Consider the following 20,802-nt stretch of genomic DNA (forward strand, 5'->3'; position numbering starts at 1 on the left):
CAGTGGAATGTGGTCGTGTTTCTCATGCTCTCCAGGGCTACTCCGTACCGGCTACTACGACCTCCTCATCGACATTCACCTGAGCAGCTACGCCACGGCGCGCCTCATGATGAACAACGAGTACATCGTACCCATGACCGACGAGACCAAGAGCATCACGCTGTTCCCGGACGAGAAGAAGAAGCACGGCCTCCCCGGCATCGGCCTCAGCACCTCGCTGCGGCCCAGGATGCACTTCACCTCGCCCAACTTCGTCTGCGCCACGTGGAGCCGCACGTCCGCGTCCGGGATCAGCGCCGCCAGCTCGGACTGCTTCCAGTACAGCCCGGAGTTCCCGCTGGAGACCCTGAAGACCAAGACCATCGAGATGCTGACCGAGGCCGTGCGCGAGGGCAGCATGCACGTGCGCGACCCGATCGGGGGCAGCACCAAGTTCCTGTTCGTGCCGCTCATCAAGCTGTTCTACACGCTGCTCATCATGGGCGTGTTCCACAACGGGGACCTGAAGAACATCCTGCAGCTCATTGAACCCTCCGTGTTCTCCGAAGACGGCGGCGGAGTTGGCAAAGCGGAGGCGGAGCCCACGAAGGACAAGCAGGGAGACAAGGAAGGGGAGGGCGGCGATAAGGGAGGGGAGGTTGACAATAAGGGAGGAGAGGGATTAGTAGGATTGGACGAAGGGGGGAGGAAAGGGCTTAAGGAAGGTCTGCTGCAGATGAAGCTGCCTGAGCCAGTGAAGCTGCAGGTGAGGGTTAATACAAGCTGGAATGTGATGGGCTCCACTTTGAGAAGCGCTGGGTTTATGTTGTGTTTACGGAGATGTGCCTGTTTCCCTCAGATGTGTCATCTGCTGCAGTACCTGTGTGACTGCCAGGTGCGGCACCGCATCGAGGCGGTCGTGGCTTTCTCGGATGACTTCGTGGCCGGTCTCCAAGACAACCAGAGGTTTCGCTACAACGAGGTCATGCAGGCACTCAACATGTCTGTCTCACTCACGGCCAAGAAAACCAAAGAGTTCAGGTCGCCTCCACAAGAACAGGTGAGACCACATGGTCACTTTGTGTATGCCATTGTGAATATACTGTATAGATGCCTGCTTTTTATTTTCTTTTTTATTGTTGTTATCAATCAATCAATGTATTTATTTATCACATACAATTCTTACAAACGTAGTATTTCTAAAAATGCACTGAAATGTATACAGGTCAGCTCCACAGATAGTGAGCAAATAAAACAAGACAGGCAGGACTAAAACAAACCTAAAAGATAAATCATCAAAAACTAAAGCACTTTAGAGCATGTTTCTTCATTTCTCAGTCAACAATAAATATAAATGTCCATGTATAGGTGAATTTATGTCCTTGTAAGGGGAAGGGTGTGTGCGTGCGCATGTGTATAGTTGAGGGTTCTTAATGTATGTTATTACGCTACTGCATTGTCAGAGGAGCTGAACAAAAGCCATTTTACTCCGTACAAAAGATGTAACAATAAAGAACCTTGAACTCAGAGTGATGTAAAATATATAACCTTGAGTATAGAGGAGGAACACAAATGCTTGGTTTGACAGAAATAAGCATGTTTCCTATTTCGATACGTTAGTTATGCTATGCAGATGTTGTATGTTGGTGACTTGTTCACATGCTATACTGCACGTTATGTAGATAGATGTACTGTATGCTGTTTGCTTGTCGACAGATTGTAAGTGAATTATTTCGCGAGGTTAGATTTTTTACCTGCCATCATAGAATTTTTGAATTTTTTAGAAAGTTTGCTTGGCACTCTATTTGCTTACTCTATTGTTCCTTGGGGTTCATGGGTTCATGCAATTTCCTCCGATCTTGTCACTCTAGAAAACAGAGTCTGCTAAATCCCTGAACTGTAATTGTAATTGCAAGAAACAGAGAGTAGAGCCAACTAGAACTATATCTGCTGAAGCCCTGAGCAGAGATTACGTGAGCGTATCAGTCTGAATAATTGAAAATCACGGGGGAAACCAAATGTTTGTATCAAATACTTCGGCTACAAGTATATCTTGCCTTATATTAGCGCTGCTGAATGAAACAAAACAGAAACCCCTCTCTTTGGTGGAGCAGTAGAGCAGCAGAGGTATGTATAGTATAGAAGGCAGGTAAAAAGCTGAGAACATGTCTTCTCACTTCGAACCATTAAACCCCCTGCAGATCAACATGCTGCTGAACTTCAAGGATGAGAAGCAAGAGTGTCCCTGTCCTGATTTTATCCGAGAACAACTGATGGACTTCCATGAAGATCTCATGATACACTGTGGTACTGTGCTGATGGCTTACACATTTTGTTATATTTATGTATATATGTACTATATATATTATAACTCAAGCGATGATGATGCGATGTGACAACACGTGCGGACTCCTGGATCGCCAGCTTCCAATCCATCCTATTCAGCATCCACCTGCAATGCATTCTTCATTGCATTCAATGCATGTCAAGGCATTCTTAGCAGAAGCAAATAGCGATTTGAGTATTGAGTTAGCATTTACAGTGTTCATAATATATGCACATAATTTAAATGCAATATTTAAAAGGTTTTGATCTGTTGATAATCACCATAATAACAAAATGGAATCAATCAATGCCTCATATTTCTTTTTATTGAGATTTCACCTATTCCCGTGTTCCTCTAGGTATCGAGATAGATGAGGAGAAGGCGAGCGACGCCGACAGTGACTTCACCCTTCGCGGTCGTCTCCTTAGGCTGGTGGAGAGCGTGGCTAATCTTCACAGGAAGTTGGCCGACCTGCCCAAGAAGAAAAAAGACAAGAAACCCAGTGAGTGTGCCGCTCAGACGCCAGGACCCTCTTACAGCAGCATGCAGACAGAACATTGTGACCAATGTAGCAGTGAAATGTAGTCTGTAATGAAGAGCCCTACGTAATGAAGAGCTCTATTTCACCTAATGAAGAGCTCTATTTCACCTATATAAAGGAGAAAGCTACTTCCGCCGCTGACACCACACCCACTCCATGCATTTGGACCTCTCGCCGCTGACGCCATACCCACAGCATTGATTTCGACTAAACACAACAACTACATATGTAATGTCACCACAACACCAGCCACAACGTGCGCGCTGAATTTACGGGTGGCGTAGGGTACTTCTCATTGCTCACTACACATTTTCCACCTCGCAACATAATTAATTCTACTCACCACATTACGACCACACCGGACGGGGAAACACCTTCGCACCGTTTACCGTCAGCACAACCGAACGCTGACGGCCACAGCCGAAACAACACGAAGCGGCCGTCTTCGCTCGCAAAAGTATGTAAGGGATAATGCATGGGGACGTAGTCATTATTCACATTTAAAGCCCTTCAGGGCGATTAACCACCATTATCCCGCTTATTACACGGCTACTTAATCAATACATTTACCCAAAAGTAACAACAAAACCAAGTATTTCCTTGCTTACGGCAATGAAAGTATTCCAGAAGTATTGGGCTGGGCGGACAAGTTTGCCTCAGAAAACAAATGACACAATGAAAAAAGAATCGCCCCTAAACACAGTCGCCCCGGGCCAAATCCGTGGGTATTACAGGCAAATCGCCAGTATATAGACTGGGGGGCGACTGTGTTTTGGGGCGACTTTTTTTCCATTTCCTCATTTGTTTTCCGCGGCGCAGATGAACAAGAAAGTGCAGTGGATCAAATAGAATCACTTTTCGGTCATTGCATCGTCTATTTCTCACTTCAAATGTTTTCCAAAACATTCTTGAGAGCAACGTTTAGTTGTAAATGACATTGGTTGTTTGTTTACATGGCTGTCATGTTGGATAAAGCATAAAACCAAACAGCGCAGGTTCAATCTCTCTGCATCACCACAACAACGACAACAGAAGCACGTCCTTCGCTTCACCCCCCCCCCCCTCCCCTCCTCTTGCTTACCTTTCTGTTCGAACCACGCCGTTGCTTTCACTTTATCACACCACACTCACGCTAATATGTCCGTCATTCACGTGCCATGTACATCCCAAAGACCACCTACGATCTACACCAGACTTTTCAAAGCGCGCGTATGCGTGGCGCGTACAGCGCGTTTGTTTAGATCCAATTGATATCAATGATAGCGGCTACACCAGCCGCGCGGATACGCGAGTCCCGCATACGCAGCCTTTAAAATAGGACTGGATCTAAAAGTGTGTGTGAGCGTATATGCCCGTGTGTGCAAAAAAAAAGTCTGGTGTGTTTCCACAGTTTACTGTGTGTGTGTAAGCACCGCAGGTTAAATCTCCGCACAGACATCCTTCCACTATGATCGTCACCCAGCCAGCAACAACAACAAAACAATCTTATGGCCTACCTTTCTTTGAGGTCAACTGTGAAGAATAACATTGCAAAAATAGTTCCAATCCAGTGCGTAACACACAAACAAAAACACCTAATTTTGAGTCACCAGCGCCGTGAAGAAAAAGTCGAGGATGTGTGTGCGTCTGTGCGACGTGTGTGTGTGTGTGTGTGTGTGTGTGTGTGTGTTGTTGTCACGTGACCACTACTAGCCAACCAACAGCCTGGACTACATTCAGTGTTGCCAGATTGTGCGCGAGAAACAAGCCACCATCCATGTTTATGCAACAACAACAGACAACGACGGCGACGCGACCGAACGTGTGCGGTGTGGGGGGGGGGGGAGGGGAGACGACGTAGGCCTAATAATAGAGCCCCGTGCGCGGCTATCGTGAGTCACATCTAGGACCTCTAGTTTCACATAATGAAGAGCTCTATTTCACATAATGAAGAGCTCTATTTCACGCAATGAAGAGCTCTATTTCACATCATGAAGAGCTGTATTTCACATAATGAAGAGCTCTATTTCACATAATGAAGAGCTGTATTTCACATAATGAAGAGCCCTATTTCACGTGATGAAGAGCTCTATTTCACATAATGAAGAGCTGTATTTCACATAATGAAAAGCTTTATTATATAACCTGTTGTACAATGGTGTTGCTCGCCAAAACATTGTGGATCTACAATCTCACAACGCATCGCTCTGGGCATTTAGACTCAATAATCGGCTCACTGACAAGCTCCGTAGTAGACCCGGGTCAGTCAACCAATCAAAGCTGTGAGACTTTATCGACGCGGCGTGTGAGCCGCTAGACATTTCAGGAGGTATATGAGCCAAGTGGCTCACAGCCTGTGAGACGTTCCACATTACTTTAAGTCCATGAGCCAAAAAATCTGGCTCACGGGGGTTGTCATACACAGTATAATTTAGGTTTAACAGCGCTCTGTGGGGTCTTGACAACGGACAGCCTTCAGTAGCGTTGGAGGGGAGAGCCTGTGTGAAATGGAGCACCTCCTTATGCTTCATTAATAGAACTGTGTGAAACAGAACTAGATAGAGCAGTGTTTCCCAGACAATGAGTCGGGACCCATTTTTATTTTTTCACGGACATATTTTTATGGGTTGTGAGTAAATATTTTGCGACACGTTGTGAGCTTGTAGATCGGCTATTTTCACTACTTGAAAGGTTTTTATATTTATGGAAATTCTTTGATTTATTATTTTTATATTTTTTTATTTATGACATTCTTTAAAAAAAAATATGATTTTTCTTTCTAATTCATGAAAATATGTGATTTGTGTTTTGACGTTTTGAAATAATATATTTTTTAAATGTAGGAAACCGATTTCTTTTCCCGCGACCCTTAAAAAAGGGTCCCTGAAAAAATGGAACCAGACCCACTGTTTGGGAACCACTGGTTCCTAACCATTACATCTTAATGCCCTCAGGCCGTCGATACAGAGCCTTGTCATTCACCCAAAGGGGCTCAGCTAGGGGCTCCATCCGACTGCTGAACGTCTAGGTCGGGTGGAGCCCTGACTGCTGCCCCCCCCCCTGCCCCTATCTGTGTCTGTATGTTGCTTTTAACCATGCACTGCACAAACAAAGTTCTGAAAGGAAAATGAAGTAGGTTGAAGCTAAAGTGAAGTTCAGAGTATGTAAGTGTGGTTCTCTGTGTGTTTCCCTGCAGGTACCTTACAGCAGCTGATCTCAGAAACCATGGTCCGCTGGGCTCAAGAGTCTGTTATTGAGGACCCAGAGCTGGTCAGAGCCATGTTTGTCCTGCTGCATCGCCAGTACGACGGCATCGGTGGACAGGTGTGTGTGTGTGTGTGTGTGTGTGTGTGTGTGTGTGTGTGTGTGTGTGTGTGTGTGTGTGTGTGTGTGTGTGTGTGTGTGTGTGTGTGTGTGTGTGTGTGTGTGTGTGTGTGTGTGTGTGTGTGTGTGTGTGTGCGCGCGCGCGTGAAGTACTCACATGTTTTACTTAAGTAAAAGTGCCAATACAGCAATGTAGAAATACTCAATACACTTACAAGAACAAGTCCAGTATTAAATGTACTTATATTTACACGTAAAAGTGTTGGCATTAAAATATGCCTCAGTGCTTAAAGTAAAAGTAAAGGGTGCAGAATATCCCATTTCACAAGTTTCCAAATGTAGCCTATAAAAATATTTGAAAATAGCAGTTCTACAAGCTTGTGAGTAGATAAGAATATAGTATAGGGCTGAAGTGGTTACTATATGTTTTGTAATCATAATCAAAAGTTAGTTGTAAGTAAAGTAACTAGTAACCAAAATCTTGACATAATTGTAGTGGAGTAAAAAGTACAATATTTTCCTCTGAGATGTAGTGGAGTAGAAGTAAAGGTATTGAAAAATTGAAATACTCCAATAAAGTGAAAATCACCATGCCGGCTTGTGATGGACATTTTCGTCAACATTTTGTCTCTCTCTCTCTCTCTCTGTGTGTGTGTGTGAGTGTAGGTGCGTGCCCTACCTAAGACCTACACCATCAATGCAGTGTCAGTAGAGGACACCATCAACCTGCTGGCTGCTCTGGGACAGATCAGATCTCTGCTCAGCGTTCGCATGGGGAGAGAGGAAGAGAAGCTCATGATCAGAGGACTGGGGTGAGGACACTGGCCGAATTCACAGTAGGGATATAATAACAACAAACCTAACCCAATGTAGCACTTAAAACTGACACGGGGGGTGAGATCAACATCCCCTTAAAGGCATAGTAGGTAACTTTGCCCTGTGTTTACACAACAAAACAATAAATACATTTTTACAGGGGTACCGAAGGTACTACTGTCTATGAAGAGAAGCAGAAGTAGGCATGATTTTCTCGTGATTTTCTCCCTATTGGCTGAAAGGACAGCTAATGAGGGGTCCGCAATGGCCTCCCATACTTTGAATGGGTGGTCTGCCAAGGCCTCCCATACTCTGAATGGGCGAAAGAGCTCCGGTGACAGAATTCAATATGTCACCACTCAAGCAGGAGAATAGTTTAACACAATCTAATCCAGTAGATGGTGACATAATGCTCTCCCTCCCTCCCTTCCTGATGCAGGTCTTTCCACACTCTCAATTCTGTATTTCTATAATTGGAGACAATGACAACGCCTCTCAGCCAATCCCAAGGCGAGGTCGGACCTACGTAACTGACCGCTAGTAGCTAATATAAAAAGGATTGAGTTTGTGGTCCTCAGTAACTCTCCGAGTTACTACAGGGGACTGTGTGAAAGGAACAATTTCTTCGTTTTTTGTTTTACATTAACCACTTGAACCCTAGCATCCCTATTCTGGGGGGGAAGCATTCACAGAAAATAGCAGATCTACAATCAGATCAACTTGCGGGATTGTAGATCTGCTATTTTCGGGACGACATTTGGTGTAGAGGGAGAAAAGGAGGGGGCCAAGTACAGACCATGGGGGACCCCCGGTCTCGAAGTGTAGAGGGTTTAAGTCAGTGGTTACCTTCGGGATCCAAACTTGTCAAAATAGCCGCTTGTAGATCTGGTATTTTCAGTTAAATCTTTTTTTAATGGAATTTCTTTGATTTCCTTATTTATGAAATTTGATATTTTAAAAATATGTTTTAAATAATAAAGGGGAAATGTACTTGTGACACATAAAAATGTGTCCGTGACCCACAAATGGGTTGTGAGGTGGTTAACCTCTTCCCCTCTCTTCTCCCACAGTGACATAATGAATAACAAGGTGTTCTACCAGCACCCCAACCTGATGAGAGCTCTGGGGATGCACGAAACCGTCATGGAGGTCATGGTCAACGTCCTGAGTGGAGGAGAGTCCAAGGTATTGCTCATGTCTGTTTTTAGCTCAATAGGCTCTATGCACAGCAGCCATATTGGAAAGCAATTGGGCTTCTTCCTTACTTCCTTCACAGGTCTTACCAATTATCTTACTACTTACGGCTCTGTTTTATTCTGGTCAAACAGAGTCAGGGTGCTGATAATGTGCATGTTGGCTCACTGGAAACACTCTGCTACACCAGTGAGTCTCAAATTGGGGTTCCAGGGACCCTCATTGTTTCTTGAGGGGGTTCCAAATAGCCCCTTAAGGTTGTGTAACTCAGAGTGTGCAAATTGAATCCATTTGTACACTCCCAGAGTTATGAGAGTCCTTGAAATTAAAAAGGTTTGAGAACCACTGTGCTACACTAAATGGAACAGAGCCTTAATTAGTATAATTGGTAAGACCAGAGAAGGAAGTAAGGAAGAGGCACAATTTCTTTCCAATATGGCTTCTGTGCATAGAGCCTGTTGGCTCTTAAAGAGGCTTTTCGATTTTGATTTGTATTGGAGGCTACAGTGTAGAAGTTCAAGTGCTTCTACCGGCAAGCATGACGGTCTCCAGGGCTTCGTTCTTGAACCGTTTCCAGTGATTACTTTCAAGTAATGTTTTAATCAAAGTGATTAGAACTGTAATATTGGGAAACAAGCAGAAATTGTAGCAATTGAAAAGAAATATGACCCAGGAGAAAGGACCACCATAACTCTGAGAGTGTACAAATGGAATGTATTACACTCTCAAGAGTTGCAGGCCTGTAAGGGTCCATTTGGAACCCCTAATAGGAATCGTTAAAAAAATAGGAATCGTTAAATGAATAGCATGATCTCTAGGTGCTGCTAGTGGGGCTTATAGACGCTGTCGTCATCTTTTTTTACAATAAATAATGAATGTCTTTGTGCCAAGTCAAGGCTACATAATAGACCTATACTATGATCTATGATGATCTATCTTCAGGAAATAACATTCCCCAAGATGGTGGCCAACTGTTGTCGGTTCCTCTGCTACTTTTGTCGAATCAGCCGTCAGAACCAGAAAGCCATGTTTGACCATCTAAGCTACCTCCTGGAAAACAGCAGTGTGGGACTTGGTAAGTGTGTGTGTGTGTGTGTGTGTGTGTGTGTGTATGTGTGTGTATGTGTGTGTGTGTGTGTGTGTGTGTGTGTGTGTGTGTGTGTGTGTGTGTGTGTGTGCGTGTGTGTGTGCGTGTGTGCGTGAAGGTGATGTGAGGTACTTTTTTTACAGCTATTTAACAAGGTTAATGTGCAGTGTCTTCTGTTCATTAGTACAGACATTCATTGTTTTACAAGTAAGAGGCTGTTATTGGTGTAGTGATGCAAAGATAATTGTTTATTTACGCTTTTCAAAACCACCTCTGTTTTCATGTTCGACATTTCATGTTTGACAGACTTTTAATCTTCTCTTCTCTTCTCTCAGCCTCTCCTTCCATGAGGGGCTCCACTCCTCTGGATGTTGCGGCTGCCTCAGTGATGGACAACAATGAGCTGGCCCTGGCCCTGAGAGAACCAGACCTTGAGAAGGTGATGCACGCCGACATGTGCATGCACGTGCGCACACGCATGCTCACTCGCTCGCTCACTCACTCCCTCACTTGGGGTGCCTTTTCAGACTGAAGCCATTGTTAATATTTTATATTCACCACTGAAGCCTTATTTCATACTTATCGTACAGCAGTGTTGCGTGTTGAAAATGACAGATTTATGATCTTTGACGATTTATGCCTATAACATAGGGATGCCAGGTTGAAAATGTTAATGTTAAGTACTTTCTATCCACTAGAGGCTCACTGTGTGCACTTGATTAACTAAAAACATAAAATAACAACAGCATAAAATAACCTCAAGTTAGCTGTAAGAAATGTAAAAAGATAATGTTTAGAATTACCACCTCAAGTTAAACACAACTCTACCATAATGTCTGAGGTAGTCTGATTTGAAAAGTTCACTCCGTGATGACAAACCTCCAGAGAGGGCTGTCATGGTACAGTGATAAACATAGGATACACTTTTAAAAGATGGAAAGATCTCTTGGCAGCCATGGGGATGGAGTTGGAAAGAAAGTTGCATGTAAACGACACAAGAGAGGAGTCGGTCAGAGGCGTTCTGACAGCACAAGCTATGGTACGCTTTTGTTGATATTATATATCAAACATAACATTTCCTGCAGATATGTCATGCTTATGTTATGCCAATAACACAGTAGAAATACATACAAATATAAGGAAATAAATAGGTGATGTTTTATTTGATCATGTGAACACAAGCTCCCTCTAGTGGAAAGAAATTGCATATTGCCTTTAATACTTACTTAGTTTTTCTCAAAGTGGGGTCCAGGGACTGTCAGGGATCCTTGAGGGGTTTTTAAATAGACCCTTACAGGTCTGTAACTCTGAGAGTGTACAAATGGAACCACGGGTACATTTGGTTCCATTTTTACACTCTCAGAGTTATGGGGGTGCTTGAAATTAAAACGCTTGAGAACCACTGACTTACCTTTCTCTCTCTGCATTCAGGTTGATCAGTAACGTAGCACACTGGTTCTACAAACTACTACTTTGTTACTTTATAGCACATACATTTGTCATATTACGGTAAGACACAAGGTTTAACCACTTGAACCCCAGCATCCCTATTGTGGGGGAACCGTTACCAAAAATAGCCGATCTACAAGCTCACAACGCGTCGCATTGTGCGCTTGTAGATCGGCTATTTTTGGCGAGGAGATTTGGTTGTAGATCGAAAAAATAACGCACCAAATACAGTGCAACTTAGCTCCATTTTACTAAGTATAGAGGGTTTAAGTTGTTAAACCGAAGTAACATTGCGGAATTACAAATATTATCAAAGTATTCTGGGGCAGCCCTGGACTTGCGTCACGGCACCCACTTTGAGAAACCCTGACTTACAGGTTGTTGGCTACAGAGCTGTGTAATGCTGGTCATTCTCTCTCTGCATTCAGGTTGTTCAGTACCTGGCGGGGTGTGGGCTACTGAGCTGTGTAATGCTGGTGTCTAACGGATACCCCGACATTGGCTGGAACCCTGTGGAGGGGGAACGCTACCTTGACTTCCTGCGGTTTGCTGTTTTCTGCAACGGTAGTCAAACAATTTCAAACCAAATGTCAATGTGGATTACAAGATGTTAATTAAAAAAAATAACATAATAATAATGTTGTATCCTTATCAACGGAGTTGGTATGGTCATTGTTGCTAGTCGTCTCCCCTTCTTTTTCTTCCCTTGCCCTTTTCTCCTTTTTTGATCAGGCGAGAGTGTGGAAGAAAATGCCAATGTGGTGGTGAGGCTTTTGATTCGTCGCCCAGAGTGCTTTGGCCCCGCCTTACGAGGCGAGGGTGGCAACGGGCTGTTGGCCGCGATGGAAGAAGCCATTAAGATCTCTGAGGACCCCGCTAGAGACGGCCCCTCACCCACCTCTGAGAGCAGCAAGACTCTGTAAGACCATACAGTATATTGTTGCTGTCGGGCAGAAACCTCTTATCTCCATACTTTTTGCTATTTTCCTATTTGACATTACTCATAATCGATGTGAATATCATTTACTTTATTTTGTATTACTTAATTTTTTTAAGCTTTTGTTCATATGAACATACGAGTCAGTTTGGGTAATACAATTCCTCTTAATATGTCATCAGTGTTTAGGTTTGGGTCACAGGCTACTTAGTTTAATAGTCCCATCAATCTAGTTTTAAGTAAACCAAGTGTAATTCAGGATGTCACAGGGAAGTACCAGTTGGACTACTTACAAATTTACAAAACTAAAGTGTAACATCCGATGATGTCAACGTCTCTGTTGGTGGAGCTTGCGTTACTATGGAAATGTTACGTTGCGTGAATTTCTACTTCCTTGATCCCATAGCCATACAGTCACAATTATAAATCTTCACTGAAAATCACTACCAGTCAACTAAAATACTTTACAACACTATTAACAATATAAATACTATAATAAAGACAATGATTAAAGGCTAACTAGGCAACTTTGAGCCTAAAAATAATGAGGATAAAACATTTATTGTGGACACGTGTGTGTGTGTGTTACGCGTGTTTGTGTGTGTGTGTGTGTAGTTGTAGTGACGTGTTGGAGGATGAGGAGGATGACACCATTCATATGGGGAATGCCATCATGACTTTCTACGCCGCTCTCATCGATCTGCTGGGACGCTGTGCGCCTGAGATGCACGTACGTAGGCAAAACACACACACTCACACACACACACACACACACACACACACACACTCTCATACACACACGCAGACAGATCTACACGCTCACAAAACGTTGTGCTGCTTGTAGATCAGCTAGTTGGGTGTGTGACATCGCCACACATCTAAGTATAACAAAATAGGGAGAACGCTAACCCCAACCCCTACTCCTAAATCTAAATATCTAATCCAAACCTTAATATTTTCATAACTGCAATATGTATGTCTAAAAAGACATACATATTTTTTTACCATAAAACAGCCATATTCTTGCAAGGAAAATGTCTATTTCTATAATAATACCCAAATTCAAAATTCACAGCAGATTACAGTGCAATTAATGTAGAAATTAGGAAAACTTACACTGAAGTTGCAGGCTCAAGCAATCAAAAATGACAAAACACTCAAAACAGGAACAAGCAGTACACCAAACCTCTAAGGCAGGACAACATACAAGGTATGAACTGACAAAGAGTGTTTGCAATGAGTCAAGTTTTATAGGTAGTACAGTAGGTTGATAGGAGAAGTGTCCACTGTGTAATGGGCATGGCACTGCTGGGCCGATGAGGGAGTGGGGACAGGTTGTGTAACTAGGACTGGGAATGTGGGAGTGGCCAAAGTGGAAATACAGACAGACATGGACTGAGGGAGAGACACAGACAGAGAGAAATAGACAGGTGGAGAGACAGACAGTGACATTTGGCCCTCACAAGTATAATAATACAAGTAAACACATACACACGCACACACACACACATACACCCACACCCACACTCATTGTTGTATTGTGTGTCAGTTGATCCATGCTGGTAAAGGGGAGGCGATCCGCATCAGAGCCATCCTGAGGTCTCTGATCCCCATCGAAGACCTGGAGGGAGTCATCAGCATACCCTTCCCCATGCCCACCCTCGCCAAGGGTAGGAACACACACCAGTACACACACATACACACACACACATACGTACACATACCGTTGCTGTCGGGTGGAAACCTTGAATGTCCAAAACTTTTACTTGTATGCCCAAAACTTTTAGACAGACTTAACCACTTTCCCTTTAAAAAAAAATAGCCGAACCACAATTGCGGTTTCTGCCCGACAGCGACGATATGCAAAGAGAGAGAGGTTATTGAGAGAGGTTGCTCATATTAGAATTTTCTTTGAGGGTCATTAATGGTTCAACTTGACCTCTAATTCAGTGGTTCTCAAAGTTGAGTCATTTTAACCACTTCATCCATATTTTATAAGTTGGATATTAAAACAATTGCATATATTGCATATTGCACATACATTACAAGCTTGTACATCTGCTATTTTTTTAATTTATTTTTTATCTTGAAAATGAAGAATTTTGATTTATTTATCGATTGCGTGCGTGTGTGCATGTGTGTGTGTGGTTTGTTGTGTTGTGTTGTGTGCATGCAGACGGCACGGTGGTAGAACCAGACATGTCGGCAGGGTTCTGTCCGGACCATAAGGCAGCCATGGTGCTGTTCCTGGACCGGGTCTACGGCATAGAAGACCAGAACTTCCTCTTACATCTCCTAGAAGTAGGCTTCCTGCCAGACCTACGGGCTGCTGCCTCACTGGACACGGTGAGAGAGAGAGTGTGTGTGTGTGTGTGTGTGTGTGTGTGTGTGTGTGTGTGTGTGTGTGTGTGTGTGTGTGTGTGTGTGTGTGTGTGTGTGTGTGTGTGTGTGTGTGTGTGTGTGTGTGTGTGTGTGTGTGTGTGTGTGTGTGTGTGTTGAAATTGAAAATCTTTATTGGGAATAACCCCTTGAGATAAACCAACTCGTTTTCAAGGGGGTCCACAGATTACAGAATGCATAATAGATACATTTATAGTTCAAACAACATCAACCAAAGGAGGAAAACAAAACATACAACAATAACACAACAACAACAACAATATCCATATACGGTATGAATCATTGCGTCATAGATAGATCTGATAATCAGTCAAAACATGAACAGGTAATCTCAAAGTGAGAGGACGGCACAGTTTTAAACAATTCACGCTGGCATCGTGCCAGATTAGGGGATCTCATGCGGGGCGTCGTGTTCTTGATAACAACAAACACAAACGGTCCAAACCGTCACCCCTCTCCTCTCCGGATGCCCTGAGACATTTACAACCTTTACTGTCTGTGTGTTATTGATAGAATCCATCCACCCATCGCTACATCATTACTATTCATTCTAACATCTGTTCTATGCTCTCTGTGTGTTTCTCCCAGGCTGCCCTCAGTGCCACAGACATGGCCCTGGCCCTCAACAGGTACCTGTGTACGGCCGTGTTGCCTCTGCTCACCAAGTGCGCCCCGCTGTTTGCTGGCACAGAGCCCTTCGCCTCGCTGATCGACTCTCTGCTCCACACAGTCTACCGACTGTCCAAGGGCTGCTGTCTCACCAAGGCACAGAGGGACGCCATCGAGGATTGTCTGCTGGCTGTCTGCGGGTAAGTCTGGACACTCAACAGTTGCTTTTTGGCAAAACCTTGGACATTGCTCCAAGAAAGCTACACATATTTAAAAAAATATATATGATTAATTTTTGGGGATATAATACCGCAGGGGAAATTCTCTTCCAGCTTTACCAGCTGATGGCTACTCAGATGGTTATGATGAGTGCTTGGTTGGAGTCGTTAGGGGTTATGTGTCTTGCTCAGGGACACTTGGACACATAGACTGGGAGGAGAATTGGTGACCTTTTATTTATGGCTGCCTCATCTATTTTTATATTAATATTTTTGCCAGGTATACATCTTTTTCAAAGATTGTTTAATAATCCCACTATAATGTTTATGTGTCTGTAAACATTCCTGCACAAATTGCATTGGATGATTTTTGTTGTTGTCTTTCTGTGTTTTGTTTTGTATTCATTTCATGTGAAGTGCATGTTAAGTAAATAACCGGGACTGATGTTAACTATAATGTCAAAATTAAAACGCACAGCAAGCTGAGACCTTCCATGATGCAGCACCTGTTGAGAAGACTGGTGTTTGACGTTCCTCTCCTGAATGAACATACCAAGATGCCTATGAAGGTAAACAAACGCGCACGCGCGTGTGTGTGCGCGCGCGCGCACGCACGCACGCACACACACACACACACACACACACACACACACACACACACACACACACACACACACACACACACACACACACACACACACAGATGGCATCAGGGGCACGTTGCCAGGATTTACAACCAAAGATTGTGTTAGAAGAAGAGTGTTAGATTGTTATTCAGAGTGTTATCTCAGAGATGTTATCACTATGAACATGGCGTCAGTCAGTGAAGCAGCTGCATCAGTTTGACCGGATAATTGATCCACAGTAACGGTAAACGTACATCAAAGGTCCTAATTTAACTGATAGAAATAAAGACACACTCTGAATATGAGGTAAATGTAAAAGGTAAAGGTAAAGATGTAAATTCAGGCCCAGTCTGTTAACACATTCACTGCAAGGTACTATGCATCCGGTTTTTTTAGCTTCGATTTTCGAACAAGTAGTCACAGAATATTTATCTCCAGTATGATCGATCCCCTGATGGTTGCTAATCACGAAGGGTTTCACTGTGCTTCCGTGAAAAAAAAAAATTTCATCGCGACCTCCCGTTCACTTGTTATACGCCGTTGAAAATAGCATGTTTCGCCAAAAATACATAGTAAAACACAGGAGCCGAGATACAGAATATTTCCCAAATATTTTAACCAGGAAGTGAATGGAGCAGTAAAACTTTGGATCGCGTTATCTACTGGTTCTGTGTGAAAAACGAAAGAAAAAAAAAAATATATATATATATTTTTTTAAATTACGTGATTGGCAGGGAATGTGTTAAAGGAGGAGTTCACCCCAAAAATGACTTATTTTCTAACAATTACACACCCCATGATGCCTTGATTTCATGGATTTATTTTTGTTTTTGTGGCATTCCTAAGACAATAATTTGATGACTGTGTGTATTTCCGGTAGGAGACACAAATAATCTATTTTGTGTCTCCTACTGGATACATTAGCCGGTAGGAGACGGGAATCAAATTATTAGCTTAGGAATGCGACAAAAACAAAAAAGAATTCATGGATTCAAGGCTTCATAGGGTGTGCAATTGATAGAAAATAAGTCATTTTTTGGGTGAACTCCTCCTTTAATGTATGAATTTACAAATGTTGGAGTTGTTCACAGTGTAACTTGCTTTTGTCCCCCTCAGCTGTTGACCAATCACTATGAGCATTGTTGGAAGTACTACTGTCTTGCTGGGGGCTGGGGGAGTTTTGGAGCATCATCTGACGAAGAGCTTCACCTGTCCAAAAAACTCTTCTGGGGAATCTTTGATGCGTTGTCACGCAAGGTGAGCGGCCATATTTACTGCTGTAATATGAGACGACAAGGTTTCAAAATATGTTTTTCCTGATATGGACATGTGTATTGACCAAATTGTCATGCTATGGTGGTAGTAATTAGTAGTAGAAGTAGAAGTACGTACAGTAGTGGTACCCTGTAGTGCAGTGGTTCTCAGAGTGGGGTCCAGGGACCCCTAGGGGTCGTTGAGGGGTTTCCAGGGGGTCCCCAGCTAAATGATTGGTAACTCTGAGAGTGTATAAATGGATGAGTTCTAGGGGTCTTTGGCCTAATGCATAGTGAACTGGGAGTCATTGAAATGAAAAATATAGTGTTATAGTGTGTTCTAGGGCCCTCTTGTGGTTGTCTGTGGTTATTACCACATTTTCTCTTTGCAGGTGACTACACATTTTGTGTTTGCATTTGTGGTCAGTGGTGGAAAAAGTACTCAATTGCTTTACTTAAGTAAAAGCATCAATACTGCAATGTAGAAATACTCGGGAAAAGTTGGGAATTCAAAATTAAGTAATTAGTAAAAGTACAAAAGTATTGGCATCAAAATGTACTTAAAGTACCAAAAGTAAAAGTACTCATTATGCAGAATGTCCCATTTCAAGTTTTCATACAGTATGTATAAAAATCTTTTGAAAATAGCAGATCTGACTACAAGCTCACAATACGTCACATCGCGACGCATTGTGTGCTTGTAGATCGGCTATTTTCAAATGGCCGAAATGTATGCAGAGCTGAAGTGCATTGTTAATGTAGGTTTTGTCATCAAAATCTACTAAGTAACTAGTAACTAAAGTTTTCAAATAAATGTAGTGGAGTAAAAGTACAATATTTGGATCCGAGATGTAGTGGAGTAGAAGTATAAGTATTGGAAATTGGAAATACTCAAGTAAAGTACAAATACTGAAAAATTGTACTTAACTACAGTACTTAAGTAAATGTACTTAGTTACTTTCCACCACTGTTTGTGGTTGGTAACATACATTCATGTCCATGCATCATGTATGTATTTGTGTGTATGTGTGTGTTGTATTTCGCAGTGTTATGAACCAGAGCTGTTCAAGCTGGCCTTGCCCTGTCTGAGCGCTGTAGCAGGGGCTCTGCCACCAGACTACATGGAGTCCAACTATGTAGCCATGATGGAGAAACAGTCATCTATGGACTCCGAGGGCAACTTCAACCCACAGCCTGCAGACACAACCAGGTAAGGGAGCCATGATTGGTTGCTAATTGTATTTTAAAGTTTGATCCGTTTTTTACGGTAAACCTACGTGTTTTTTACTGCTGCTTTTGGCTGCACATTCTGACAAGATAATGGTGGAAGTCTGGTGGGACCCCAAAGTTATTTACTCTGTTGCTGTCTTTTTATCAGTGTGAATGTCCCTGAGAAGCTGGACTACTTCATCAACAGATACGCAGAGCACTCCCACGAGAAGTGGTCCATGGACAAGGTGGGTGTGTTGCAGCAACTATATGCTTTGTCACACAAACCAACAGATTTTCAGCTGAAATCCCACTGAAAGATCATTTCTGTAGTTTCATGACAATTCTGCCATTTGTTCTCTATTGACTCAAAAATATTTAAGCATTTTCTTCAGGGCAGCCTACTGATCATTCCCACCAAGTTTTCATACGTCAGTCATGTTGATCACAGACAGGCAGACATACATCTTTACAATGCATTGTTAATTGCTGTTGGGTCGTGCTTCGAAATGTTTGTTAAAGAAGAAAGAAATTGATCATTGACATTTCATGACTGGGTTTAAGTCATAAGTGTAAAATATAAGCGATGTAACTGCTTAAGCCCTATATACTTCGACGTATGACAAATAGCGAGAATGGCTGATCTACAAGCTCACAACACATCACATCGCGCTCCGTCGTGAGCTTGTAGATTGTTTATTTTCTCCAATTTTGAAAAGTTCCCCAAGATGGGATGCCAGGGTTCATGTGGTTAAAGGCATCCTCTCATGTGTTTGTGTAGCTTTCTAGCGGCTGGTCATATGGGGAACAGATGTGTGAATCCTCCAAGAGTCATCCTCTCCTCAAACCATACAAGAGCCTGTCTGAGAAGGTAGGTACGGCACAGCTGTACTGTATTGTAACACACCGCTACAGTCCAGGGAAATACAGTACTACAGCATACACACATACTAACTCATATAAAGCAAATTTACTTACATCGGACATTAAAATTAAATCTCAAGTGAAATCATGGATTTAGGTAAATCAAACTTTCCAACATCGACTAAAAACGTTCAGTGATTTTTCTCCTTTTACACACCATTACAGAATGTTCCTCTCCTGCCCACTCCTGCCGAGTTTTATTACGTAACATTGTATTTTTTTTTTAAATGATGTATCATTTTAAGTCTATCCATATGAAGTGTGACTGTTCTGTCCGTTTTATTGTTGTACACCTGCCTAGGGACCGCAGATTAAAGTTCAAATTGGACACTGTCCCTATCAAATTAACTGAGGAAACTAAGCAAAAGTCAGAGAGTGTACTGTACATACAGTATGTGACAAACCAAATGGACCTGTAAGGGTGAGTTTGTTTGTGTCTGTTCAGGACAAGGAGCTGTACCGCTGGCCAATCAAAGAGTCTTTGAAGACCATGTTGTCGTGGAGCTGGGGCATCGAGAGGATGAAAGAAGCAGACCCTGCCACTACCCTACATAACAAGTCCCGCAGAATATCACTGGCTAGCCAGGTAGTGCACGCTGTTAACCACTTGGACCCCAGCATCCATATTCTGGGGGAAACATTAGCCAATAGCAGATCTTGCTTGTGGCGAGATTTAAGATTTGGTGTAGACTGGGAAAAAACTGTCAAAGTACAGAGCCAACTTTGTTCCAGTCACGAGGGTTTAAGTTGTTAACGCTGTAGTAAAAACTGTTGAAGACATTTTATTTTTATTTATTGGTATTTGTTTTTATACAAAACTATCCTTGGACAGTTACCAGGTTACAAAAGCACATTACTCATTTAACTGTGTGGAAGTTATGTCTCATATCATTCGAGAACTGCGTTTGGGAAACATGCTTTCGGCTATGCTGCACCGTACTCTTGGAATCTACTTCAATAAGATTTTAATTGATTGATTGATATTTTTTATATTGACAAAGTGTGCATATATACTGTACATGATACAGTTAAGATTCCCTCACTGGAATTGATCATTTTAACAAACAAATGTGACACCTTGCCAAGAAGTGCTCAAGTTTGTAATTTTATGTCTAGTTTTCAAACTGTTTACACTTTTAATTTCTTGTTTTTATTTGTGTTTGTTTGCTGCCTTCATGGCCAGAGCCCACTTTAAAAAAGAGATGAAATTCCCAATATGGTTTTACCGTGGTTTAATAAATGTTAAATCAAATAAATAAAAAAGCTAAACGAGTACGCACGTACGCACACAAACATACCCATTTCTACCCATTGCTCAAATCCACACATTTCTTTTTTCCCCAGCAGTCTTTTGAAGGAGCTCCTGGGTTCAGCCCCAGGCCAATAGACATGAGCAATGTGACACTCTCCAGAGACCTACATGTAAGTGACACACACGTCACACACGCACGCACACACACGCACGCAGGGGTGACACGTGATATATCTTTTTGATTGATCGTAGTAACTCTCTGCACTCAACTTTAACATGGTATTTCTGCAGTCTATGGCCGAGCTGCTTGCGGAGAACTATCATAATATCTGGGCTAAGAAGAAGAAGTTGGAGCTAGAAGCCAAAGGTACATACTGTATTTTACTATACAGTATATATATATATACTATATATATATGTCCTCCTCACACTGTCAAAGCATGTAGTTCCCTTAATCAAACTTAGTTTTCTTTACTTTACTTTACTTTATTTGTTTATTTATGGGACAGTGCACGTTAATGGACATTCAATACACTTACAAGAATTCAATCAATTGAACATGATCTCATGTAAACATGCCGGATTTAGCTAGAAGCTCATTTCCATCCGTAGTCCCACATACAGTATAAAAACATCACAACAACATCATGACAAAAACTGAACATATGACATACTGTAC

General features: G+C 42.5%; 1 protein-coding gene across 1 annotated transcript in view; it reads left to right on the top strand.

Annotated features, from left to right (window-relative positions):
• Positions 1-20,802, top strand: part of ryr2a (ryanodine receptor 2a (cardiac)) — a gene marked incomplete at its 5' end in the record, with an annotated part of 269,110 nt that overhangs the window by 174,696 nt on the left and 73,612 nt on the right. Inside the window, 23 exons of the mRNA XM_080455627.1 lie at positions 36-745; positions 839-1,039; positions 2,181-2,286; positions 2,664-2,807; positions 6,022-6,149; positions 6,816-6,961; positions 8,036-8,150; positions 9,102-9,234; positions 9,582-9,685; positions 11,124-11,259; positions 11,428-11,614; positions 12,254-12,362; positions 13,182-13,302; positions 13,809-13,978; positions 14,621-14,841; positions 15,338-15,428; positions 16,602-16,742; positions 17,785-17,948; positions 18,117-18,195; positions 18,729-18,818; positions 19,317-19,460; positions 20,219-20,293; positions 20,415-20,490. Of these exons, the coding sequence (XP_080311753.1) occupies positions 36-745; positions 839-1,039; positions 2,181-2,286; positions 2,664-2,807; positions 6,022-6,149; positions 6,816-6,961; positions 8,036-8,150; positions 9,102-9,234; positions 9,582-9,685; positions 11,124-11,259; positions 11,428-11,614; positions 12,254-12,362; positions 13,182-13,302; positions 13,809-13,978; positions 14,621-14,841; positions 15,338-15,428; positions 16,602-16,742; positions 17,785-17,948; positions 18,117-18,195; positions 18,729-18,818; positions 19,317-19,460; positions 20,219-20,293; positions 20,415-20,490 (3,591 nt within the window). The remainder of the gene's footprint in view (positions 1-35; positions 746-838; positions 1,040-2,180; positions 2,287-2,663; positions 2,808-6,021; positions 6,150-6,815; positions 6,962-8,035; positions 8,151-9,101; positions 9,235-9,581; positions 9,686-11,123; positions 11,260-11,427; positions 11,615-12,253; positions 12,363-13,181; positions 13,303-13,808; positions 13,979-14,620; positions 14,842-15,337; positions 15,429-16,601; positions 16,743-17,784; positions 17,949-18,116; positions 18,196-18,728; positions 18,819-19,316; positions 19,461-20,218; positions 20,294-20,414; positions 20,491-20,802) is intronic.

The sequence above is a fragment of the Gymnoscopelus braueri genome (assembly GCF_963280865.1).
Source record: "Gymnoscopelus braueri genome assembly, chromosome: 17".
NCBI lineage: Eukaryota > Metazoa > Chordata > Actinopteri > Myctophiformes > Myctophidae > Gymnoscopelus > Gymnoscopelus braueri.